Source organism: Coccomyxa subellipsoidea, assembly GCF_000258705.1.
Source record: "Coccomyxa subellipsoidea C-169, whole genome shotgun sequence".
NCBI lineage: Eukaryota > Viridiplantae > Chlorophyta > Trebouxiophyceae > Coccomyxaceae > Coccomyxa > Coccomyxa subellipsoidea.
In genome coordinates, this window is record NW_005178037.1 from 1,500,723 (window position 1) to 1,526,565 (window position 25,843).

The 25,843-nt window shown below is 54.3% G+C and overlaps 4 protein-coding genes across 4 annotated transcripts; 3 read left to right on the plus strand and 1 right to left on the minus strand.

Annotated features, from left to right (window-relative positions):
- Nucleotides 1–648: 648 nt before the first annotated feature.
- Nucleotides 649–2,992, plus strand: COCSUDRAFT_14666 (WD40 repeat-like protein; the record flags this gene model as incomplete). Its single annotated transcript, XM_005648619.1, has 6 exons — nucleotides 649–710; nucleotides 809–1,010; nucleotides 1,360–1,571; nucleotides 1,926–2,085; nucleotides 2,380–2,583; nucleotides 2,798–2,992. Coding segments are annotated over 6 exons (1,035 nt in total), but the record flags the coding sequence as incomplete, so codon positions are not given.
- A 1,916-nt stretch (nucleotides 2,993–4,908) lies between these two features.
- COCSUDRAFT_15015 (alpha/beta-hydrolase) lies at nucleotides 4,909–8,469 on the plus strand (the record flags this gene model as incomplete). Its single annotated transcript, XM_005648620.1, has 7 exons — nucleotides 4,909–5,115; nucleotides 5,223–5,369; nucleotides 5,851–6,108; nucleotides 6,307–6,630; nucleotides 6,884–7,045; nucleotides 7,272–7,412; nucleotides 8,116–8,469. The coding sequence occupies 7 exons, from the start codon at nucleotides 4,909–4,911 to the stop codon at nucleotides 8,467–8,469; spliced, it is 1,593 nt and encodes a 530-aa protein (XP_005648677.1).
- A 2,239-nt stretch (nucleotides 8,470–10,708) lies between these two features.
- On the plus strand, nucleotides 10,709–18,823 carry COCSUDRAFT_41430 (hypothetical protein; the record flags this gene model as incomplete). The annotated part of the gene is made up of 15 exons (XM_005648621.1): nucleotides 10,709–10,755; nucleotides 12,006–12,052; nucleotides 12,158–12,200; nucleotides 12,303–12,418; nucleotides 12,555–12,768; nucleotides 12,921–13,046; nucleotides 13,551–13,842; nucleotides 14,037–14,345; nucleotides 14,472–14,825; nucleotides 14,992–15,847; nucleotides 16,032–16,225; nucleotides 16,445–16,535; nucleotides 16,727–16,832; nucleotides 17,109–17,266; nucleotides 18,687–18,823. 15 exons carry the CDS (start codon nucleotides 10,709–10,711, stop codon nucleotides 18,821–18,823), a joined length of 3,090 nt encoding a protein of 1,029 aa, XP_005648678.1.
- Nucleotides 18,824–20,669: 1,846 nt separating this feature from the next.
- Nucleotides 20,670–25,840, minus strand: COCSUDRAFT_65761 (DnaJ-domain-containing protein; the record flags this gene model as incomplete). The annotated part of the gene is made up of 13 exons (XM_005648622.1): nucleotides 20,670–20,810; nucleotides 21,133–21,318; nucleotides 21,599–21,742; nucleotides 21,961–22,104; nucleotides 22,372–22,560; nucleotides 22,820–22,944; nucleotides 23,165–23,370; nucleotides 23,625–23,762; nucleotides 24,001–24,194; nucleotides 24,581–24,792; nucleotides 24,964–25,079; nucleotides 25,194–25,290; nucleotides 25,663–25,840. The coding sequence occupies 13 exons, from the start codon at nucleotides 25,838–25,840 to the stop codon at nucleotides 20,670–20,672; spliced, it is 2,070 nt and encodes a 689-aa protein (XP_005648679.1).
- Between the last annotated feature and the right edge of the window lie 3 nt (nucleotides 25,841–25,843).

Here is a 25,843-nt window from a genome sequence, read left to right on the forward strand (position 1 = left end):
TTGTGAGCTAAACAATTAGTATTTCGGGTATTTCGGGTTTGTCAAGACCACATAAGGAATTGGATGTTCTACTGCTATCTTGCAGATTATCCTTGGCGCTCACCGCATTCTCCCTGCGCTTGTGCTCGCAGCTTCCACGTCGCAGGAAGCCAGGAGCCACTGCAGTGACGTCAGCTGACAGCCCTTTACATCTTAATGTAAACGCAATTCATTCCAGTAAAAAGACACATCAAGAGCTTTGAAATTTTCTCTGTATTTGGCAGATTAGCAGGTTGCTCTGTGTGACGAATCTGATCTGTGACCAGAAAGTAACATCGAGAAGCAATGACCACGCAGATAACAGAGTTGATATTAGATCAGACACCTTCATTGATCTTAAAATCGCAGAAAGAATACGCAGGTATGCCACCAACTGAAAGTCCGGTAATTTATTACGTCAAGGCTTCAGATCGCTGTGACCACCTTTGCATGAAGTTTTCTCATGCATTGCAGCAGGCGGACCAAATCAACGACCCTGCCCCAATTCAAATTTCTTGAAAGGTGACACAAAAGCCATCCTCTTTCTAGATTCTTTCCTAGCAGCATTATGCTGTCTTTCATGTGAAAGAGATTGGGTCTGTGGGCCCCAAGACTTATGTCAGGCCTGTGTTGGCAGGCGTCCGATGGTCTCCAGATGGAGCTTGCCTGCTGACAGCCAGCGAGGACAACTGGTGCGCCAAGGTTCCTCGCCCCGATCGTAAACATGCTACTTGACCCAACAAACATCTGAACACTGCCTTGAATGTGCTGTGGGCCTTGGGGTGATCAGGTTGCGCGTGTACGATCTTCCAGCAGAAGTCTTGGACCAGGGTCTCTTGGAGCCTGCAGATGATGGCGGTGCAGCTGCGATTGATGACAACCTGCCAGCAGTTTTGTACTTGGACGAGGGCGAGACCATCTATGACTATGCATGGTATCCCAGGATGCTGGCCTCGGAGCCCTCATCCTGCGTCTTTGCTTCCACTTCTCGGGTGACACTCTCCTGCCCGTGCTCCCATTGACCAGATCCTGTCACACAGACCTTCTGCGAGAAATGGGGGCCTCTGTTGGCCTGCTTGGCTCGGTCACCTATCGAACAGCTGAGGCCTTCTGATCCATACTTGATTCCCAGATCAAGACCAAATCTTTTTGATCTCCGCATGACACAGAATCAACCCCAGACAGTCTTCAATCAGTGAGACATGAGGTCCTTACCGTGCATGCAAGAGCATGGATAGGCTGCCATAGCCATATCCAAAGCCATATCCATGGCCATGATAGGCTGCCATTGTCAGGCAGCGCGCCACTTTAATCACCAGCTGACAGCGCATGATTGGGCAGGCGCACCCGCTGCACCTGTGGGATGCGGTCAGCGGCCAGCTGCGCGCAACCTACAGGGCCTACGACGCTGTGGACGAGGTGACGGCGGCCTACAGTGTGGCATTCAACCGCGACGGCTCGCGCCTGCTCGGCGGCTACAACAAAGCCATCCGCATCTTTGACACCTCCCGCCCCGGCCGCTTCTACACCGAGATCGTCACCCACTTGAAAAAGTCCCACGGCCTGCAAGGTGCGTCCCAGTGACACTGTCAGGGACGTCCACTCAGAAGAGTATTGGCTGTCCATCAACTCTTCTAGCTTAAGATGGCCAAGGTAACGTGCTGGCAACAATGTGCCTAAGGAGCCAGCAGAGCAACACTTGGCCATCCACATTGGGATGTGAACATTGGATTGTGAGTTTTGTAATGTGCCAGTCCGCCACCTTTGTTCCTGGAGTCGTGCATGCTTTGTTCCTGCACCCTGTCCGCCAATGAGTCCTGCATGCATTAATTCTGCCCCCTGCCTGCCAGGCACGAGCAATGCCCCACTCGCAGGGTCTGATCTGTGTCAGGTGCGGTGTGAGCAAGAAGACTTGGATGTGCAGGGATTGTGTCGTGCATGGCGAGCAACGAGGACGGCTCGGGCATGATGGCAGCGGGCGCATACTCGGGCGATGCTGCAGTCATGGACGAGCGCACTGGCGAGCTGCTGTATGTGCTGCAGGGCCAGAAGGGTGGTATCACACAGGTGCATTCCATCTTCATCAGCTGCTCTGTATAAAAAAACGACTTTACTTCTGGTCCATGCCATGCACAGTGTCATTGAAAAAGTTGCTGCTTCTCTTTGCACGTTTCTAATTGCCACAATATGTCTGATTCTCGCCAGACTGAGGGCACAGAGTGGCAGCGTTCACAATACTGATACCACAGTCTTTGCCTTCTGAGACATTCATGTTTTTGAGTCATTTCTTCAAACCAAGCCCACTGCATGGTTCCTTTGGCAGCCAAAGGAAGTCACTCACTTTTGTGCACATGCAAGCAGGTGCAGTTTTCCAGGGACGGAAACTTCCTGTACACGGGGGCGCGGAGGGACCCGGACATCTTCTGCTGGGATGTGCGCTTCACATCAGATGTTATTTACCGCATGCAGCGCGAGACCGTGGCCACCAACCAGCGCGTCCAGTTTGACATCGAGCCATGCGGGCGCCACCTGGCCACAGGCATGCCCTCCCACTCCCCTGATCAAGTACTTCAGGGTTGAGTGCAAATGGTCTGCTGTATACTGTACAGGAGTAATAGCCTGCCTCCAGCACATGCAGCAGCAGAAAACCTACCGGCAGTGTCAGTGGAACCTCCTGAGACACGTGTAAACAGGCTTTGTGCGTGACTGCCATTTGCTTCCATGCTGAAAGCAAGTATCTGTTATGGGACATGCAGGTGGCACAGATGGCAAGGTGCAGGTGTTTGACCTGCGGACAGGCGAACCAGTGGCCAGTCACACTGCTGCGGCTGACACTGTGAATGGCTTCCACTTCCATCCGTTCCTGCCTTTGGCTGCTAGTGCATCAGGTGCAGTGCTTCCCATCTCTGCCACTAATCTCATGCATTTTTCGCCCACCCATCAAAGAGAAGCACCTGCAAATTGTTACTGCTGAAGCTTTAGCTTGATTGCTTCTGGACAGGGCACCGGCGCTTTCCTCTGGAGCCGACATCAGAGTCTGACTCTGACATGGATGAAGATATGGCGCCTACCTCGGATTCTGAAAGTGCAGAATGCAGCAATGCCCTGCTGGTGTGGAGATTTGATGCGCGGACAGTGGAGTTAGAAGCCATTGAGGCAGGGAGCACTGATGCAGAGGGCGGCACTGAGCCAAGGACTTCCAGTAATGCAGCAGTTGTAGACCCCGCTAGTGCTGTGCTGCCACATGATGCTTTGCCATTGAATGATCATGGGATAGAGAGCGGTCACCAGGGCGTGGTCCTTGAACAGGATATGCAGACAGACTCCACAAGGGAAGATCCTCAAATACAAGCAGACCTGGCTGTCCAGTGAGAGGCAGGATAGATGCACATGCGTTGCGAAATACATTTGCTAGGTTTGTTGCAGTGATCTCTTTATTGGTCCACAGATGTCTTGTGCAAGATGTACCACATACTGCAGGATGGCAGTAGAGGACAACCCTTTGAGTAACTTCCTGGTCCTGTGAGCCTTGGCTGGCCTGCTGGCCTAGCTAGAGCAGGAGCATACGCTCATTGTTTAATGACCACAGCACTGAGCCAGCCTGGGAAGGGTGATGGCAGCTTTTGCCAATTCATGTGATCTAAGTGGCGGTTGGATCTTTAGCTGGCCTGGCAGCTCTCTGGTTGAAGGGCCGTGCCAAACCTATTTGGGCACACCGCGTGACTGTCACAGTGCCCTAGTGCCACGGTGGCACTAGGGCAAGAGGTGTTTTCCAGCTGACCAGCTGATAGAGGACTTTCTGCCTGCCTCCATGCTGGAGGCTTTTCATGCAGGATCTAACAAGATCCCAAAAAGCACGACGCTGCGCTGTCAAATTCAACTTCCCATGCAATTCATCACGTCCGAACAAGAGGTGAGTTGGATATCCTACTCAGCCCTGGGCAGGCGACAATTTAGGACACATCGACCAAGAAATTGCCCACTTTCCACACTTTATTAGGGTACAATTTGTTAAAGGAAGTTCTGGATTCGAGGAGTAGCATGTTGTAATTGAAATGAACTCAGGCGTATTCGAGGGAGCCAGTGTTGGGGGTGGTGGGCGGCTGCAGCACTTCCACACCAAGACAGCTGCGTCGTGGACTCGGCCCAACAGTCGACGAGTTGATTGCGTTCTCGCTCCGATTGAAGCGCCTAGCAGACCTTCGGTCTGTCTGACGCCCTCAACATCAGAACCAGCCACCGGCACCAAAAACCGGCTGCAGGATGGTGTCCACCGAACTGTCTCGTCTGGCAAGGCTTTGGTGGGACAGTTGTGGGGCATCTGGCAGCGGGACAGTGCCACGCCCACAGGTCAGATCCGGCAGAACGGCCGTGATCTGCAGAGGCTCGGCGAAGCAGCGACGGAAAGAGGCCTGCAGGTATGCGTGATCCTTGTCAAGGTCAAGAATAGTCATGCTGGGTCAGCAAGACATTGTTGGTTTGCCGAATCAGCCCTGTGAGAGGTTTGTCTGGCTGTTCGAAAACACAATGCTGGTGATCCCCAGGGGCTAATTCCCATAGGATAGGTGGGTGTTTTTGAGAAACGAGGTAGAAGCTCCCTGCAAAGCCCAGGTCATCCTGGAGCCTGTTTATCATAGAGGTCTGTGAAGGGACATTTCCTCGGTCTGTCGTATTTTTTGGGGACTCCTAGCGCCTGCTCGCAGCGATTGCTCTCTTCCATGACCCTCACCCTTTGAGATTTACATGACAAATCTGCCCTTATACAAGAGGTGGACGAGCTTTTTGTGTATCCGATAATCTGTGAAGCGATCATACAGCTGTAGAGGTATTCTTCCCGGAGTTTACATGTGTTCCTGTCGGGTGTTGGCTTTTCTTATGTCTTGACTGATGATGTCAGCCTTGTTCTGTGTCAACACTTTATTGACAAAGTTGAGGGGTATCTTGCAGGTCGACACCGCTGTGAAAAGGAGGGAAGCAGTGAAAGCTCCTCCAGCAGATATTAGGCGCTACGTGAAAGCCACTGGTCTGATGGAGACCCGCTACGTCAGGATGCTCTCCAGCTTGTGCGCGGAGACATACTACCTGAACAAGCTGAATGTGAGATCTTGCTCGAACTCCCTTGCATTTGCTGCTTGGATCTTTCAAGCTGACAATTGCGATCTGTTTGGCCAACTGTTGGTGTGACGCAACTGATGGAACTGCAGAAACGGACTCTGTACCTGCGCCACCGCCTGCACTTGGTGACAACATCACACGAATGCAGCCACGTGGCCAAGGAAGTCCCGCGATCAGCCCAGCAGACTATGGATGAGGGAGATGCCATGGCAGCCTGCCCATCCCAGGCTGAGGCTGTGCAGCAGGACATCATGGCCAGCTCCCAGCGCTCCGTGCCTGCCATGGAGGTGCGTGCTTCCCTGCAGCTCTGTTGCCTACAGCTGTCTTGAAAGTATTTTTCCACTATACTCACTCTTGCACAAAAGGTAGACCTCTTTTGACAAGGTGGAGGTGCATCGCAGGCTCTGGAAAAGCTGAAGGCGGCGGATGCAAAGAAGGACAAGGCGGTGTCCCCCACCGAGCTTGTCACACAGCGGCTCTCCATGGCGGCGGCAGCAGCCGCCAACGCCGCTCAAAGTGCAGCTGGGCCCCTGGCCAACAACATCACATCCTTCACCTCTGCAGCCTCCAGCGCGGCCGCCGTGCAGGCCCTCACCTCCCAGCTACAGGTCAGCCTCGTCATAGCTAATCCTGCAACATCTTGCTCGAGGAACCATTCCTGAACTCACTGTTGGATGCATCACAAGTTGTTGAGCTGTATGCTGTGAGCTGAATGAGCGATTCTTTTGGCAGGTGGCGGCTGCGGCAGGGCACTCCACGGCAGTGGCGACGATTGCTACAGTGACCGCGGCGGTGCAGGCGACGTGGGGCAGCGAGAAGGACAAACTGGGCAACCCGACAGAGTGGTACGTGGCGGACGACCCGGTGTCGCACACGCGCTACTTTGTGGTCCAGGGCAGCGACTCCATCGACCACTGGAAGGTCAACCTCACCTTCGACCCAGTCGTCTTCGAGGACCCTTCCCTAGGCGTCAAGGTTCGAAACCCCCATCTTTTTGCTCTGGTCTTATTTTCTGTGTGGCTGACCACTGCAACATACAGCTGGGAGTGTGCCTGGTGTACTGTTCTCTTGGTCTTCTGTTCACTCGGCTGCTTGTGCTGGCTACCACTTTGACAATTGCCATTGTAGATTATGGTGGAACTCCGAGGTGTTAAGATATTCTTTGTTCCACAGGTGCATCGAGGCGTGTACGATGCGGCAAAGCGGCTGTACCAACGCTTCCGGCCGATGCTGGAGGAGCACCTGGCGTCGTCGCCCTTTGCCAAGGTGGCCTTTGTGGGCCACTCCCTGGGCGGCTCCCTGGGCTCGCTGCTCATGCTCATGTTCCTGCACCGCGGCGTGCTGCCCCACTCCGCCGTGTCCCCCACCTACACCTTTGGCGCACCCGCCATCTTCTGCGAAGCCTGCGGCCCCGGCGGCACCTGCGCGCTCAACACCGCCATGGAGCCCCCGACTGCCGACAACAAGCAGAAAACCCTCCCCTCCGGTTCGAGTGAGGTGAGCCCTTTTTCCTATCCCCTGCAAGGTCCATACATCGAGCAAATTGAAAATGGTCAGGATCCAGCTTTTGCATCCATAAAACTTTCCGTGTCGCGTTGTGGCATGATGGAGCAGACGGGTACCCAGAACTGAGAGGAGTGTTGTGGCCATGCAGTGTGACGACGGCACATGCCTGCACATGGGGCACGCGGCGGCGGAGCAGCGCGCGGCGCCGGACTTTCCCGAGGCGGCGAGCCGGTCGCTGCTGGAGCGCATGGGCCTGCCCACGGGCGCCATCCGCAACATCATCATGCACCGCGACATCGTGCCCCGCGCCTTCGCCTGCGACTACACCCTCGTCGCTGACCTGCTCGCGCGCGTCGGCGACGGCTTCCGCGAGCACGGCTGCCTGCAGAACCCCCACGGTCGCCAGGTGCGCCTGCCACGCCGCTTTGTTCTTATTATATGTCTTTTATGAAGGATAAACAAGTTTCTGCTTTGGAGATTCTGTCAATCTGGCCGCAAAGTACAGCACTCTTACGAAGGTGCATGCTGAGCTGAGCTACTTATTGCCTTCAATTGTACATGGGTTTCATCAGAGTGCCATACTTTGCTAAAAGTATTCAAGCCTTGATGTGAGTTGGTGGTGGTGGGCGCAGGTGATGTACTACTTCCTGGGCAAGATGCTGGTGCTGCAGCCGGACAGGGAGCACACCTTTGTGAAGGGCGAGCCGGACCACCCCATGCTGGCGCCCGGCCCGGGCCTGTACACGCTGCGCGAACCCTCCCTCCTCTCCTCCGTCGCCAGCGGCGCCCGCGCCAAGGCCTCCAAGCTCGGCAGCGAGGGCGCCGCCCAAGCCGCCAAGGTGAGCTCACTTTCTTTCATTGCTCGACATCAGACTTGTCATTTTGCAGGATTCATGGAGCATTCTGCAGGTCACTTTGTTCCAGGACTTTGGCAGCTGATGTGTGCACCTTTGCATAGAAAACAAACAGAAACCAGTGGCTTCTGTGGAGGCGTGGTATGAATCCATTTGTTATTCAGGCATTTGGGTTGAACGGTGTGCCTGTCCTGCTGTCAGGTGGCCAAGTCTGCGGCGGGTCTGGCAAGGCTGGGACGCAGGGGGGCGACTCACCTGGGCAATATTGCGCCCAAGCCCGCCAGCATGGGCAAGGCCAAGCTGGGCGGCCTGGCCGTCTTGGCCGGAAAAGCCGAGAAAAAGATGGCTGACAGCCAGGTGTGTGATTAAGCCTTGAAAACAGGACACCAGCATTTGTTTTGTCCTGTTTCATGTGCTTTGCATCTTTGCGGATCCAAGGGCGGTTGTGCCAGGAGTACGGCAATTCTGTTCTAAAGCGCTCCTGTCACATGATTGCCTCGGTGCTGCAGAGGTGCGTAGCACGGCTTGTCTCTTACTGGCCCACACGGCTGCTGTCCTGGCCCATTGTGCAATGTGCTAAATATCCATCGACAAGGCACTGATTGGGTGTGGCTGTGTGCAGGCGCCCGAGCTGGGCCCGCCGGCGCCGACGCTGTTTGACGCGGTGATGGAGCTGCTGGACTGCCCGCACCCGCTGGACACACTCAGCGAGGTGAATGCCTACGGCCCCGACGGCGCAATCAGCCGCTTCCACAACCCCGACAACTACACACGAGCTCTCGGCGGCGTCCTGCGCTCGCGCGCGCGCTCCTGGCGCCCCCTGCTCGGCGACGCAAAGCCCCGCGGCGGCAAGGGAAATAAAAAGGGCAAGGGCGACGGAGGGGACGCCTCCGACTTCCAGGTCGGCCAGGGGCCTGCCCCCACCGGCGGCCTCTGGTTCCTCCCACCCAAGGGCACCACTAAGGTGTGTATCTGATGCTGTCTGCTCAAACGATGCTTTAATGTGATGACAGTGCATCTGGCATCTGGCTGCAGCGCACAGGTGTATTCCAAAGACACCCTCTCTGGTTTGAGTGATGCTCATCGTTCAGAGAGCTGCGTGTTGTTCACAGGCCGGCAGCAATTCTGACAATGTGTCGCTGATGCATGCACTCTTTACCCCATTGGTCATGTCTGCTTCTCAATATTTTGGGTTTTGTAGTCTTGCTGAGGTGTGCGTGGTATCCTGCAGGTGAAGGTGCACCCCAAGAAGGTGCCTGCAAGCGGAGAGCGCAGGCAGCTGCCAGATGCTGTCCTAGCCAAGCACACGACTGGCCGACACTGAGGTCGCTGCTAGCAGAGCCTCTCAAGTGACAGCAGCCCTGCAAGGCTCCAGTGTGTGCAAGAGTAGGTAGATAATGAGAGACGTGCTTGCGCTTAGAGGTAGTAATTCGTTATGATTTGTAGCGCGCAGCACAATTTGTGAGCTTGTACAACGCATGTGTGAGAGAAGAGACTCAAGAAACGGTGTGCCTCTTTTTCATTTGCTATTGATCCTTCACAGCAATTCCGACGAGCTTCTGCAGACGAGTCATGGGATTGCCTGCCTGCCGGCTGCAGTCGCATGCAGCTGTCAGGTGGTGCACCATGGCATTATTTCCCTCTGCAGTATTGCGGGGTCGATGAGAATGTGTTGATTTGAGAGGTTGGTCAGGCGCAATTGGCCTGACGCATGTATGGCTGAAAGAATGTGTATTGTCTGTATCTAGGGCTAGTGATGTGCTTTGCTTTTGTCACTTGTCGTAGCTCGTAATCTAGCATGTTGGTGCAGCAGTTGTGCTCTAGTGCACCAGAGAGATCAGGAAAATCGGGTGAACAGATTGCCTTGTGCACAGATGAATGCTGCAGCCTGTTAAGCTGCAAATTCTAAATGCACAAGGTTGAGTCACATCACAATTTCCATGGCACCAAATGCGGTGCATGTTGTAGATCCTTCTCGAGCAAAACTATCTTCTTGTGACTAGGACGTACAGCAAACGTGCTCTGTGGTGACTGGTGAAGTCTGACTAAAATGATGTCATCAGGCTTAGTGTCTTCACAGTACACCACATGATGTGTGAACCTAGCTAGTAATTAACTAGATCTGTGGCTGTGCGCACATTTCTTGCAGGCCTTGGGGATAACATGATCTTACAATTGTACTACTAAATTTAATGTAAAACCATGCATGATCTTGCACTATCGTGGCAAAACCATAAGAGTTGTTGGGAGCTGCCAATTCTGCAGTGCCTTTTGGTCCAAGCGTTCAAACTTTGAATATGCATTTACGTAAAACATGAGGATGCACACATGCAGGCTTGTCCATTTCTACATTGCACTGGCAATGCGAGCGCCAGAGCATGGGAAAAGTTTTTCAGGCCTTGGAGGCGGGATTCCAAAAACCCTAGGGGGTCAAATTTTGACCTTCCAAAACCCTTATCCTCTGATGCTAGGTCAATCTACGTGTCTTTCTCCAGCACAGCTCTTCCACCACATCTTTTAAGTTCGAAAGTAAATCAAATCTGCTCCGAATGAGTCACACACTGTGGGTGTAAAAGATTCCCCTTACACATCCTTTATGTCACAGATCGGGGCCACTAGGCCATATTAGCCTACTCCAAAACGTGCGCAGTCATATAGTCCGGTGGCACCTGTTGTAAAGACTTACACCCTGCCCGAAGACTATGCCTAGTCCGAGCTGATCCAAAGATCACTACCATTGTATCCATTGTCCTCAGGATAGTCCCCTAGCCTAGTTGATACTTTACAGTGGCATTCTGACCTCTATGGGAATTGATGAGGGGCACCGGGAGAAAACGCATATATAATGAGGGGAATGTAGCTATAGCCCAAAAGATGTTTTATTGCCTGCCTCGTGAAATAATGGCTTATTCTTGAGAAGATGCCAGATCTGGATATCGCCAAATTAGGAAAAAGTCTATGTATAAAAATGCCAGTTTGCGAGGCACCCCATCAAAATTTATCACTTTCAAAGTTTGCAAGTCTTAACAATTCCACCGTTCACTACTTGCTGCATTATACCGACGCCGCCACTGGTCCAACTTGGTTGAACCAAGTTGGCTAGCACCACCGGGCGCCACAAGCACCACCACAATCACCGTGACTTTACGGTATTGGCCAGGGTTTGTTGTACAGCCCTATGGCAAGATGAAGTTCAAGTTGAAGAAATTATGTTGATGGCCATGGCGTTCAGTATGACCCCGGGTCGCTGGCCGCGGAACAAGTGCGCTCATGCGCATGCGCCATTGCTTGGATTCAGTACATAGTATGCTCGACGACGTCACGGGCATCACAAACAATAATAGGTGTGTTGCGAGGCATTTTCCAGGAGTGATGACGTTGTGCATTTTGCAAATTTGCATACCCTGACAAATGCGTCCGTGATTATTGCATGCCTCATGATGTAGTGGGGTCATTGGAAACTTGCCAATTCAGGATATAGCCATTTTAGGAAAGATTCCATGTTACTAGCTCGATTTTCCTAACGTCCCACGACAATGTATTGGTGTGTAGGAACAAATCCCCAACATTTTAGTCAGCCCGCAAAAATCCGGAAACCTTCGGCTTTGAAAGCTGTCGGCCCAAGACAAGGTATACTGCATAGCTCCTCACCAAAAAGACACTGGACAAAAAGAAATGGGATGTATCCGCCGTAATATTTTTGAGGCGATTATATCATACCTAATGAGATCCTGAGGTATGTTACGGTTCGATATTCGCGAGACGAAGGAGATCCTTGGGACCGTAAAATGGCTTGCTTTCACTACGGATTGTTCTCATTGACGTCTGAAAGTGGAAGGCACTAATTCATCCAACATGACTAGGAAGGCCTTGGTGTACCAAATGGCAATAACGAATTTGAATGGCTTCAATGGAGATACTGATAAGCGTCCCGAGGTCATGTAGATCATGTGAGGTTGCAGTGCAAATAATGGTCTCAACACGTTATAACATTTGAGACGCATTTGTCCAGGATGAGGCTATATTTTGGAGACAACCAGCCTGTTGATTGCGATTGCCAGCTTCAACCGGGTTGGAGCCAAAGCTTGACATCGGACCTTCCTTCTGAATTTGCAGTTCGCGACTACTGGTGAATTCCGTACTTCCATCCTGATGGTGTGTTTCGGGTACTGCCACCAGTTCTGAGATTGTGCATGATTTTTAACCGGCTTTGTGAGGCAGAACGGCCACCAAGTTGAACTGTACGATGATCCAGACCAAAGAAATTCAACCACTGTGACGCTCTTGAATCCTGGCTTCCTTTATCACCGCAAACAACCAGCCCATTGTTTGCATTCTCCTCATCGTGCAATGGCTATTGTGGTTATAGCAGAAAGCACAATCATGAGAATGGAAGTTGTGCCAGAGAGACAAATTCAAGCTTTGGTGTGTTGCATCGTTCAGAATCTTCTTGATGCTGGGCGAGCCTCTGCTAATAATGTAATATATGACACTTGCTGCCATGCTTTGCAGGACCTGTAAGAAGGATGTGCGGCTGGTGCTGCATGTTTTGACCGGAGGTCTGCTCTCAATTCCCATATCAGCATGATTTTGTCAAAATTCTGAACCCACAGTCAGAAAGTTTCTAGCTGCAGGTCTGATCGTGCTGTGTGTGCTGCTGCCAGGTTCATGCGTGGCACTCTTGCCATCGCCACAACTCACACCAGAGTGCGCACCTTCCCTCATCTCCCTGTGTAGGTCCCTAAGTATACAGGATGTAGTATGGGGGGATGCAGATGTTTGAGCTGACACCATTGCCCTGCCGTGCAGGGGCACGAAGGTGTTGGAGGAGCAGCATGCGCAGTGCCTTGGGGAGAACAAGGCGGCAGTCGTTGCAGCGAGCGACAAACTGGACCTGCTGCTCGTTGCTGAGAGAGCCTTAGACGGTGCGAGGGCGCAGGCCTCCTTTGCTGCTCACATCCTGCTGCCCTTGACTCCCTGCCTGCCGCCTGCCACTGCCCAAAGCTTGTTATGCTGCATGCACAAGTTATGGAGTGATTCCTATATGTTGGTGCTGCGCAGGCGAGACTCCTGTGCCCGTGTTTCTGGGCTATGTTGTGGCGCGTGGCACGGCCGAGACAGCGCGTGGCGGGGCGGAGGCAGCTGCGGCCTTGATTGAGAACATGCGGCTGCCACTGGTGCTGGACCTGGATGAGACCCTGCTGGAGGCCTTCACAGCCAACCAGCTGAGGAAACATATCAAGGACCTGTCAGCGGAAATAGATGGGGGCAATTGGTACGCCTCGCTGCATTCCTTGTTCAGTGTGAGCACATTTGCCTCCTGTGGCGGTGTACTGTCACCAGTGCTGCTAGCGCGTTTTTGGTCTTGAGTGCTTCAAGATGCGCAAAGGATTTCATGATTGTCATTGTTATTCCCTACAATTGCAGGAGTAACGTAGAGAAGAAGCTGCAGCTGAAGAGGGAGAAAGCTTTCAAGGAGGAGGACTATAACTTACTGGTGCAATTCATACAGACAAACAGCGTCACATTGAACGGCCAGATTCACAAAGCATGGTTTGTCCTCTTTCTACTCAAGCCATCCATCTGAGCACCATATTTTCTTTGCAGCCAGCCCATGTGTCTGGCATGGAGCTTGCATGCCCAGCACCAAGACCCGTCCCACACCATGTATAAATGCCTCGCTCGTTGTGGTGTTCACGCAGTGTGGAGGAGGCTAAGTCAGAAGCCGGGGTGCCGCCTGTGAAACGGCCGACCATCCACCTACCCAACGGTGTTGTGGTGACGCGCATTGATCCGACCAGGAAGGAGACGTCCATGTTGATGCGTATACGCCCTGGATGGGAAAGGCTGCGCCAGTGGCTTGAAGGCCAAGACAATGCCCAAAGGTCACATGCCAATCTTTTCACGCTTGCATTAAATGACCTGTCTTCCTTCCTGCGCTGCGGAGGCCGGGATAGCTCACTTGGCCCTTGAACAGCATTCACCTCCTGACAGAGCTCTGTCTGGGCTTGGTCTTGGCCACAGTCTGTGTCCTGATCTGTTCTATTGCATGGGCAGGCCTGGCCGGGAGCGCTTTGAGGTGTATGTGTGCACAACGGCGGATCGCTCATACGCGCTGGAAGCCTGGAGGCACCTGGATCCGAGTGCGCTCCTCATTCCCTACGCGGATCGCCGGAAGCGCTTTCACAATGTGCACCAAGACAAGGACTCCAAAGACAAGGACGGTAATGTCAAACCAGTGAAGGATCTTGCGCATGTCATGGGCCTGCTGGGGCACCCCTGGTCCGCGCCCTGCACGCCCCCCAACTCGGCCATGCCCCTCGCAGTCATCATCGACGACCAACCAGCAGTGCGCATCCTACCCATCTTCGTCGGGCATGCCACCTGCCTGACAAATTCCTGCATGTGAGAGCTGTCTAGAGCTCGATGTAGGAACACATGATTGTGCCCTTGTGGGATGCAAACACCATCACATGGAGTGCATGCTAAGGGGGGTTTTGCAATGCCGAGGTGAACAGAGCAGATCTGTGTGCCGTGTGCCAGGTGTGGACGGCTGAGTCGCAGGGGCAGTTGTACCAGGTGGAGAAGTTCAACCCGCAACGGCTCGCAGGAGTGCACGACGGCGTGGCAATGCACGATCAGGAGCATGTGCGCAGCCTGGCGGAGGAGCTGGAGGGCGTGCAGGACGTGCTGTGCAAAACGCGCGGCTGGATGTACAACACCATGGAGGGCCACCCCAGGGACAGCCTGCGCAAACAGATCTTGGATGCCAAGCCGCTGAAGATCAGGGACATACGCGAGGGGCGGCCTTTTGCCAGGCACCAATGGCCGCGCATCTGCCACCTGCTCAGCGTAAGTTACCTTGTCCGCTTGCAGTGATGACTGGAAATCAGTGCTTTGCTGACAGTCCCTTTCTGCCCGGTCTCTGTGCACCCCATCTCATAAGAAGGGGTAAACAGTGATCTGCTGTGGGTGCAGAAAGCGAAGAAGGGAACCTTGGAAGCTGTGCCATTAGAGCTCTCCCCGGCCAACTCATACGGGGCCACCGTCAACGCCGGAACCGGGCAGCCGCCTGCAGCCGCCGCTGCTGCCCGCAAGCCTGTGGATTCCCGGCGGGGCTGCCTTCCTGACGGCCAGCCCGGCGCGGCCGCGCTCTTCGCTCGGGGCGCTCCAGCTGGGGCCGCGGCGGGCTGCAAGCAAAACCCTGCACCACCCCCCAGGGGGTCTGCGGCCCCGGCCGCAGCGGCCGCAGCGGCGGACTTAACACGAAGAGGGAGCAATGCAGCGGCGGGGCCGTCGGGCGCACCTCCCAAGCAGTTCGGGAATTTGCGGGTATGGATCTTAGCGATTGTTGTTTAATCCCCTTGGTTTTGTCCAGCAATGCACATCCAGCAATGTGCATCGCCTTATGCTGCAGAGACAACAGTTTTCAAAAGGCTGCTGTGAAGGGTGTACGTATTGGCGAATTAGTCCTGATGGGTTGCTCGAGTGGGAACAGGCGGCTGTAGATCCGCGGATGATGGCGGTGGCGCCGGCCGGCGCGCAATCAAAACCCCCGGGACAGGGGGTGAAACCCCGGGGGCAGCCTCCGCCGGGGAGAGGCCGAGTGCAGCCTGCCGCCCCAGGCCGGGCACCTGCCCCCGGCGCTAAGGCTGGCACCGCTGTGCCAGCCAAGCCAGCAGCGTCACGAGCAGCGCCGCAGCAAGCAGGTCAGGGAATGGCGGCCGGCAGCAGCGCGCAGCCGGGCAGGAAACGAAGCCTTGAGGGGCAAGACGACGCCGCCGCAGACAAAGCCAAGCGGCCGATGATTCACGCAAACGGCAGGCGCCGGCCGTCGCTCAGCCCGAACTTGGAGATGACCTGGATGCAGCTCAAAGACAAGCCCCATGCCGAGTCTGCCGCACCCGCTGCTGCCGCCACGGCTGCATCCGCTGCCGGCACAGGAGGTGCTGCAGAGGGTGCACCACAGGCCAGCCGCCCAGCAGCAGCCGGCGCCACACAAGGGCAACAGCCGCAGATGCTATCAGTGCAGCTCCCCAGCGATGAGGACGGGGCAGGACCAGTGCCGATGGAGGCGTCGCCATATCGGACGCCGGCTAAGCCACCAGCGGGGCCCAGCGCGCAGCAGATTGGCCAGGCGACTCCCGAGGGGATACCCCTGGGCTTTGGGGGGTCCAACCTGCCGCTCAGATCCCCCGGCAGCTCCAAGGGGCGGGGCAGACGGCCTAGCGCGTCCCCGGCTGCCACCAGCGCAGCAAGGAGGCGGGCCAGTGCGCCAGCCGGCCCCACTGACACTCCAAATGGGCCGAACGATGCGAGTGACGGCACGCCCGCACAGCCGCCCCGCCAACAAGGTAGCACAACGTGAATGGCAAACTGGGGTATGCTCTGACTGCTGGCAGGCCAATATACCTCCGTGCGTTAGCTTCCCTTGTCCCGAGATGGCGTGGGGCGTCCTGTGCTCATCCTGGGCTATCATTGCACCAGGCAGGGTTTGAGGAAGGTGCTCTGAGGCGAACGGATGCTGGGGCTGCTCAGGGGACTCCAGCCCGCTCCCAGCCAGCGTGCGTGCGACGCAAACCACATCATTTCCCCCTGAGTGTCAGTTTGGCAGCCTGGACGAGCTGCCCGCCGCGGTGAGGGAGCATGCAGTCTTGAGGCAACGCCGGCTGCAGTACCACACCTGGAAGGTCGAGGACTGGTGCTGCGCGCGCGTGCTCCTGGGTCCCAAGGTGAGTCAGGCACCTGCTTGGCAAGCGTGCCTTTGAATTGCGGGCGCATAATAAATGGGTTTAATAGGAGCGGCTGACTGTTGGACAATCAGAGCCGAAGCGGCTCACTCCACAAGCCATGGCTCTGGTGTCCAGCTGCTCACTGGTCATTGCAGATGCAACCCTTGCCTGTCAGTTGGCAGAGTCTGATCGCCATATTAAGTAGCTGTGTTTCTGCAGGTGCTGGGGTTTGGCGTACATAGGGAGCTGCAGCCTGCTAAGGACAGCTGCATCAAGAAGGCCTGTGACAAAGTGGAGGAAGGCATGAAGAGTAAGCTACGTATCCACTGCAAAACCTGCTGTCATGCCTGCCTGCCTGCTGCTAGGCGCAGAAACAAAGAGCACATATCTTTGCATTATGAACTTGCAGCAACAAGTGGATTGCCCCTCGTGCTGATCACAGTGTAGTGTCGCCAAGGCTTCAAGGGAGTGTGGTGCTGAATGCTGCCATGTGCTTGCCAGGGGGGCTGACGTGGCTAGATGATGAGCAGCCCGTGGATGCGCGCTCAGCCATTAACAGAGCCGAGCACTTGTACCCCGGCAGGCTGCAGTGGGCCAGTGACAACCGGTGCTTTTCCTTTTTCCTCTTGTATGCTTGTTAATGTTGAGCAATGCATCAGCTGTGATCAGCCCAAAGTGGTTGAAGAGACACAAGGCAGTGCGAGCGCGATGTAGGGAGAAATGGCTGCCTAGGAGTGTCATGAAATGCCTGCAATATACAAGACATCTCTGATTGTGAACGATGGGCAGACATCAAGGTTCATGTCGAAGGCTGAGAGTTTCATTTGTGTTGTTCCCATGCAAAGGATTCTTGCGGCTGAGTCATCTTCGCCTTCTGTGCCAGGGATGGGGACAACAAAAAGGCTGTGAGACTGAGCCTGGACAACGGAGCGCTGACGGCGGAGGCATGGGCGCAGACAGAGGTGCAGGCAAAGCGGAAAGTGGCTCTCTGCGTCCTGCTAGAGCTGGGCTGCCCCTTGGATGACACTGAGGACAAACCAGGTAGAGAGCTGCACACATCTCTTTGGCGGCATGCATCTCTAGAAAGTAGCTGCTTGAAAAGTCAGTGACACAGAGGAAACACTAGGTAGAGAGCTGCACACACTTCTTTGGCGGCATGCATGTCCAGTTTGGCTGCTGGAAATGCTTATATGCTGGAGCTGCTGTCTCACAGAACTCACTGCCTGCTTGCAGCTCTGAAGGCATCGAGTTGGGTGAGGAGGCGAGAGCCATTGGCGGGAAAGCCAACAACAGGGCGACCTTTCAGGGAGCCAGCAGGATGATTGTAATGTGCCTCTACCAGAAGTGGTTGGGAAGGTGGCAAGCAGTGGCTGTACTGGCATTTGCCTTCGCATGCCTCTCTTTTGTCAAGGCAAGTAGAACAGATGAGTTTTCGTCGGCGAAATGTTCAAGTGTTTGGATTCCTGTGCAGAGAGGAGAGGCAGTATTCAAGATAGTCAGCTTCCAGAGAATGTGTGGTATCACAGACACAGTAAACAGGTCTGGCTCTTGCAAGGGCCATCAAGCAGAACCTGTTTGAACCTGCTTGAACATCCATGATATCTCTTAGATAGAAGACTATTTGTGTATATGTCCTGTTCAGGGTGTTGGTCAGTACTGGCGATTCAAGTACACCACCAGAGATGGAGAGATTTTGGAAATTAAGTACTCCTTGTCTGTAAAAAAGAGACCTTACACCCTTTGTAGTATTTGCAACATTGTTGATCCTCAAGAGCTTGCAAAGTTGCTTCCTCCCTATTTATAGGACGGATACTGTTAGGGTACAATCGAGCGCCATTCTCCACTTCAATGATAGATGCTCGGCGGAATAAGCAATGCTGCTGCGTTGAGAGCTGTGATGACCTCAAGAGGACTTTCAATTGACAAAAAGGTCCTGTGGAAGGCTATTCTTGGACAACTACTCGAAGGCTTGCTCGGATGAATCTGGCTCATCCTAAACACAGCAGGAGTATGTCACTGATTATCCTGGGACAATGATAACATCCAAGATTAAATCCATGCGTCCATCGGCTTGGGGTGCAAAATATTTTGCGTTCGGCTCATGAGCGATGCTCAATCCCCACAGTTAGCGGGCCTAACCTGGCGGCTTCCTGGTGTCGCCGAATCTGAAATCTATGTATCCTCTGATGAAAGGTGAGATCCGCTAAGAGTTTCTAGCAATGATTGTTTCACACAAGGTTGAGACCGTCTCTGGCAGTGGTGTGGCTCTGTGCTATCCGAAACCGTCGGTCAGCTCCTTTTTTGCACATGCAGGTGGCCCGATCACCAGGAATTATTCCTGCCTGATCAAGCACAATATCAGGACAGCAAAAGAACTCACTCTTTCAGACCCCTATGGCCCACAGGCCAATCTGCAGATCTCAACGTGCGGGGCATTGAACGTGTCCCTAATCATGGACAGACTCCTTCTCGGCGCTCCCATCTGTGCATGCCAGAGGCACGCGTGCCCAGTCTGGGACGGAGGCAGAGCAGAGGGCAGAGCAATGCACAGCAGCCATGCAGGGCCAGTCCGTGGTCCAGCAGTACAAGGAGCCATGACCGGCTCAGGCCCACCCAGCTGAGCCCTCAGCTGGGGTGCAGCCCTGCATTCAAGCGGGACGTTGGAGGACGTTTAAATGCGCTGAAGCAGTCTAAGCTATTTCAGCCTACCTCCCATGGCTGGCCGGCTCTTGCTCGGCCACAAGTAACCATGCCGCCTGACAGAGCAGCCGCGCTGTTGAGAAGCCTGGGCCGCTTCTCAAGTGTTTCATGTGCGGGGCAGAGGCCGGCAGATCTCACAAATAAATCGCACATGCTGGAGACCTACCTGCAGGATGCTCGCAGGCTCAGCATGCAGCCCAGCCAGCCCTGTATGGGGGACAGCGCGAGGACACCCTTCCAGGAGACGACAGAGCTTGACACATTCAAGTCTTCTGTGCATTACGATACAGTACAGCAACATAGAGACGACACTCCAACGTCTTCTCTGCCTGTCCCGCCGAGAATATTGCGTGAAAATAAATGCATACAAGCAGCATCAGCAGGTCTAGTAAAGGAGCATGCTGCGGGTGAGAGGGCAGTGCAAATCGATGGCGAGCCAACGGCCTCAGAGTGGGGATGGGCGCCCAGCATTGCAAGCACTAGGAGGTCAAGGGCGACAGCTATGGGCAGCAGGAATCTTGGATATGCACAGATGCACCTGGAGCGCATAGCTGGGCGGTGAGATCTTCATGGGCATGATGAATTTGGGTGATAGAAACTCCATTTATCATTGAGTGCCCTTGTGGGATCCGAAAACTATTATGCCCGACTCTCAAATTGTGTATGCCTGCTGCAGGGAGAAGAAAGGGAAAGCCCCTTCCTGTCATGCGGCCCCATTTGCCTGCCAACGGACAGCATTCAATTATCCAGTTATTGCGCAGCCACCTGTAGATTCCTTCTCCCCAGGCCAATAACGCAGATATAAACAGCAGCTGTGGCAAATGTGTCGTGCATCTTCATTGGTCTATCAGTTTGCAGATTTTCTAACGGCAAATTTTACTAATGGTCCAACTAGACGATCCTTCCGTATTCTGGCACCATAGCATGTTGACTGGCGGCTCCAGTCTGGGTCTACCATGATCATGAAGGGGATGTGACCCAGGCTTGCACCTTTAGTGCACACCAGGCTGCCAATCTTCTGGTCACGCCATCATGTTTTAGAGGAGCGAGACAGAGTGATCTTATAATATTACATAAAAACATGATGGCTTGCTTCTGGGGGAAATTTCCACGACTTGCCTATAGGTATGCGTTTGCCTGCAATGAGGCAAACATGGGATCTTGCTAAACATCGGATTGTCAACGCTGTTTGGCTTCCCTCATGTCATTATCCGTTTGCCTGAATGCTGCCACAAGTGCAGTTCTGTCAATACTTTCCACCATCCCGAAATGCAGCAGCACGCGCTTGTGCACCCGCGTTTCTTCCAGCAAAGCATATGCAGCACCAGGGATTTGTTTGTGCTTAAAAAAATGTCCAACATGGTCTGCTATGGCTGACTACCTTAGAAACTGGCTACGTCCTGCTGTACTACTCCGACACATCTTTGCAGAAACTCATATTCTTATGAACAGTGTGGGACGCCTAGGCACTATAAGAATGGTGACACCTGCCGTCTCTTACTGCCAGCACCTTGAAAGCATCGAGTACCGCGCAGCACCATACTGCAATCTGCTTGCTGCACAAGGAGCAGCTTCCAGCAATAACACAAAGCAGCAGCAGCTCTTTGTTCTCTGGGGCAGCAGAGGCTTCCAAATGGTGCCAGCCCGTATGTTAATGTTTGCATTCCAGAACGTTAGGCTACCACTGCATCGCTTGTTGCTTCTGAGGTGCGCTCGGCTGGCCAGAGCAGATCATGCCAGCTTGCTAGTTTGTGTCCTTCTTGCTCCTGAAGCTCTCCCGCAGCTCCTTGAAGCGGCGCATGCACTCCGCCTTGTTCTTGCCCGGCACGTCCTGGGACACATTCTCCCAGCGCTCCTTGTCATCCTTCCCAAACTTCTTCAGCGCCTGTCGCACAAGCAAATCCCACATTCACTCTCTTCCCTTGTGTCAAGTAAAACCATCACTTTTCCCTTGACAACCCACAGATACTGCTCCTTACATCTCAAGCACCTCACTGTTATCATGTCTAATCCACAGTCAAGGTATATGGACATCAATCGTATTACTAGGGAGGCCAGTGAACAGAATGATGATTCAAAACAAAATTCAGATAGGACGAACAAGGGTGCATCATGAAAGATGGTACAAAAACACCCTTTCAGCAGATTGATCAAGGGGGATCTATGTTAGATATAGATCCCCCTGGATAGATAGAGAAATGGTTGACCTGCACGAGGGCGAGCTCCTGCTCCTCGGACCAGGCGCCCTCCTTCTTGGCGGGGCTGGCCTTGCCGTTGGCCGCTCGCGCGCGCGATCGGCCGCCGCCGTTCTCCGTCAGCGCCTCCTTAGCAGCCGCCGGCATCGGCGCCGGCGCCCGCTTCGACGCTGACCGCGGCGTCCCATTGCCATTTGCCTGCACCGCAAGCCGCTTCGCATCAGTGACCCAACCCTGTGTGGTATTTCTGTAGGGCATGGCAGCCCACAAGCAGGCATTCACAGACGTTTCAAGAACCTTCAATCCACTAGCTCCTCTCACAGCAAGGAATCACCTGGCAAACGGCCCTGTTGTGGTGCACTGCATCAAAGATGACAGCTTACGTGCCCTGGAGCTATTCCGTTTGCAGAAAGGAGAGGACTTTAGCGGTGGCAGGCTCGGGAGGGCAATGAGGACTAGCAAATTTATCGCTGTGTACCTGAGGGGCGGCGTGGCCGTTGGCGAGTGCAGCGGCTTCTGCGGGGCCTCCGAGGACGGCGGCTGCCTTGCCCGACAAGTTGACGTCCACATCTGTGAAGGCCTCCACCCGCTGCGTTGCGTCCGACGCAATCGTTGTGTTCCCCTGCGCTCACACAATGACCCATCAAGACACACCCTACACCCTTCTTCTGTTTAATTGTGGTGAGCCAGCTCTTCTCAGCTCTGTACAAGGAAGACTCCAAGAACCTCCTGCTTGCCGAGATGCACTTCTCATCTGTAGGCTAGGCAGCGACATTCGCACGCAGCAGGATACGGAAAAGGCGTGAAAGGGACCGCCATGAGGCAAGGGCAGGGGCAGACCTGGCGCTTCTTGGCGACGGCGAAGTTGTCCTGCTTGGGCGCGAAGCGGCCGGCCTTGAGGCCGTGCTTGACCATGTCCAGCACCTCGTCCACTCCGCGCGTGCGAACATAGCCCGCCACTGCCTCCCACCTCTTCACAGTTCCCTGCAGGATAAGCTCAAAGCATCAGCCTCACAATCCAATCCCGCGCCACTGAAGCACAAGCATGCGGACGAGCACACCATGATACGCATCACTCGCCCTGCTCATTCAACAGTGTGTATGCAGACTCAGCAGCACAAGACAGGAGGCACGCGTGCTGGAGCTGAGAAGAGATGAATTATCATGTGCCGCAGTGGATTGCCCCATTCAGAAGTCAGGCTGGTGTGTTTAGGGCCAGTGAATCATAAAACGAGGTAGAGAGGAGTGCACCTGTGGGAACTTGTCGAGGGCTTTTTCCAGCAGGCGCACTTCCTCGTCGGACCACTCCTTGGCCTTCTGCACCTTCTGCCGTTCGGCCGCGCGCTTGGCTGCGCGCTCCTCGGCAGCCGCGCGCTTGGCAGCCTCCTCCTTAGCCCTCTGCTCGCCGTAAAGTGCGCGCTCCACCTCGCCCACCCGCTCCTGAACATGAAACCCTCACATGTCAGCAACTCCCTCGCCTTAATAATTTGAAGGGGTAACGATAGCGTAGAAACCCTTCGATCGACGTTTGCCCTCGGGACCATACATCATGGAGGCCCCTTCCTTGAATCCTGCTGCGCAGACTCTCCCTTGATGGTGGACATGGTCAAAGCCTGGGCTTGCCGCGTGCCCAGTCATCTGGAAATCTGCAATGAGCTGGAAACAGGGACATTGATGCCTGAACAAGCTTGAAACTGACCTTGAGCAGGGCCTCCTTTGTGGCGGCGGTGGCGCCCTCGGCGGACAGGCTGGCGTTTATGGCCGCCAGGTCATCCTTCTGCAGGTTGGAGCACAGCAGCTCTGCCATCTCATCCACAATCGTGCCTGCGGGTATGCACAAACAAATTACAACCACAGCTACCACATCAATGGTCACTACTGCCATTCCTTCGTTGGAATGACCTGCGTTGCTTTAAAAGTCCGCAGGGTCCATCCTAGGCCCCATGATTCTGCAGCACATGCGTCATCCTAAGCATGTTAGAGAGTACATTTCTTGCAACTCGGAAGTAAATGCAAAGTGGCTAAGCGGGGCTCAGGCGCGCACCCATGTCAGCACAGAGGCTGCGCAGGCGCGAGCGCTCCTTCTGGGTCGCCTTCTTCTCTATCTGCCGGACCTTGCGCGCTTCGGCGGCTGCCTCCGCAGCGGCTGCCGTCTCGGCCGCCACCCGGGCAGCCTCCTCTGCGCGCGCTTTCTCCTCTGCCTCCGCCTTGCGCTGCCTCTCAGCCTCCTTTTCTCTCTTCTTCCGGTCCCTGCCCAGCAGCCATCACATGATCAGCACTCGCACCGGAAAGTGGGATATCCACAACCATTTGCTCTCACCTAAACAAGTCGTGGTGTTGCAATTTATGTTGTGATCCAATGCATTGTGGGACCAACAGCTAAAGGTGCTGACATGCTGGCGCGATTACTTCATACCAACTCAATAATGTCGCTAAACAGTACTCGAGTGCTTTTGCTGCAAAAGAAACCATGATGGGCATGTCAGGTCAATGTGCCAGCGCACCTCTCTGCTCGCTGTGCCTCTTTGTGCGCTATGACGCGGGGGTCGCATCTGTATGCGTTCTCCACAAACTCCTTCAGCCGCCTCTTCTCTTCCTTCTTCCCTGCCTCTCTCAACTTTGAATTCATGCGTTCGAGCCACCTGCGCCACAGACAAAAACCCCCATTGTTTAAAACCAGGCTCACCAATGCTTCCAACTTACAAATCCAGACAGATCAGGCGCCACAGCAAGCGATGGCGCCAGACAGAAACATGCATTGTCATCCGAAAGCAAGGAGGCGGAGAGGCTGGATCGCTATCCAATATACCCCACATCATGCCATTGGCGCACCAGCAACAATGGGACGCACACACTTGTTTACGATGACAAGTGGCACACCTCTTCTCCTCTCTGCACTCTGCCTGCTCCACGTCCTCCTCGTCGGGATGGGGGAACTCGCGCCAGGACTTGAAGCTGAACCAGAAGTCGTAGAACTTGTCCACGTCCTCCCAGGCCGTCTCATCCTCGCCCACCTCCGGTACCGGCGTCGCCACAGACCACCGGCTGTTGCGCCGGAACGCCGGCCCAAACACCTGCGCCACAACCGCATCGGACTCAGCTGCCAAAATAAAAGAATGACATGGGGTTGAGTCGTATCAGCTGTACTCAGTTGGGGCATCCTTACATCACCCCTTTCGCTGCCGATGACTGCAACGCAACCATGGCGACTGGGCCACCAGGTTAGATTGTTCGCGTTTGACAACTGTTGGGGTCACCCAGCTGATATAGCCATGCCCCTTTGCCTGCAAATGAAGAAGGTACATGGGAGACTCCAAAGTGAGGTTATAGCAAATCGCCAGCCCCGTACTTGGTACAGAAGAGATGGCACCCATGCAATTCACAAGAGCATGGGAACAATGAGCACTCTCCAAACGCGAAATAAGCACAGGGCAGGCAGGCTGGCCGGATCGTTAGGCACCTTGATGAAGTCCTCGGGCGCGCAGTCCATGGGCAGCGTGTCATCAAAGTCATCGGTGGAGTCAAACTCCCTGCGCCTGGCCGGGTCGGAGAGCGTCTCATAGGCTTCCTGGATGGCCTTGAACTTCTCCTCAATGGCCTGCTTGGTTGCCTCATCCGCGGAGGCCGCCCCTGCCTTGTCCGGGTGATGCTCCAGTGCTGACTTGCGGTACGCTGCACAATGAAATCCATGGTGAGCAACAAGCGCTGCAAAGTATGAGAGTCTCTGCCACATGCCATGCTGCAGCATCTAAAATACACTCTGCAACGACAAAGGGGATGATATCCATCTTCACCCCATAAAATAGCATTAAATTATGTGCGAGCATTCATCAGGGCATTCACCAAGCTTGATCTGTGCGTCTGTGGCAGTCCATCGCTCGTTCTGCAGGCCCAGGAGAGCGTACAGGTCCTCCTTCTCTGACTTTTTCTTCTTCTTCTTCTTGCCCTTCCAGCTTACTCTGCAGCCAACGGCAAAGCGAGAGTGTCAGTGTTTGCGGCGACGGCTACTAGGGAGGTGTGGCATATTCCCGAGATCAGATCAGGGGGTGCCGGCCCATGCAAGCGCTACTCACCCTGGGGGAGGCTGGTCGTCATTAATGAATGAGCCCTGTGATGGACTGGGCTTTACTGTGGAATCCTCCTGCTGAACAGCAACGTCCTCCTCGTTGGCTGCAGTGCAACAGATAAAGACACTGTAAGCACATCAAACAAATTGATAGCTCGCTCTGAGAGGATAGACGCGGGAAGAAAACGCTGATAATTCCTGCTGGGTAAGTTGAGATACTGTTTCCACAGGGGCTTGTGAAGTCAAGTATCTTAGACAATTTAAAAGATCTGTCTGATGGACTATCACTGATGCAAGGGTTGATCATTGTACTCTGTCATCATATATTGGGACAGCGTATCCATGAACACACCTAGCAATCCAAACTATGATTCACGCACACCTTGGTCGTAAACACGTGCGTCTAGACGACTATTTTATCTGCGCTTTGCGCAATCTTGGGTGCAGGTTGGTCATGTCATGATAGAGAAACTCACCAAAGAATCCGGATTGCCTGAGAGCATACTCATGAAACCTGTGCCCAGCAGCATCCTTATTTTTATGCTTCACTGGCGCCGCCAAAGCACCGAGCACAGCCTTCCCTCCAGGCGGAACGCCATCGACGTTATATTCTATAGCGAGCAGGAAGACCTGCTGGGCCATCTTGCGAGTCATCGC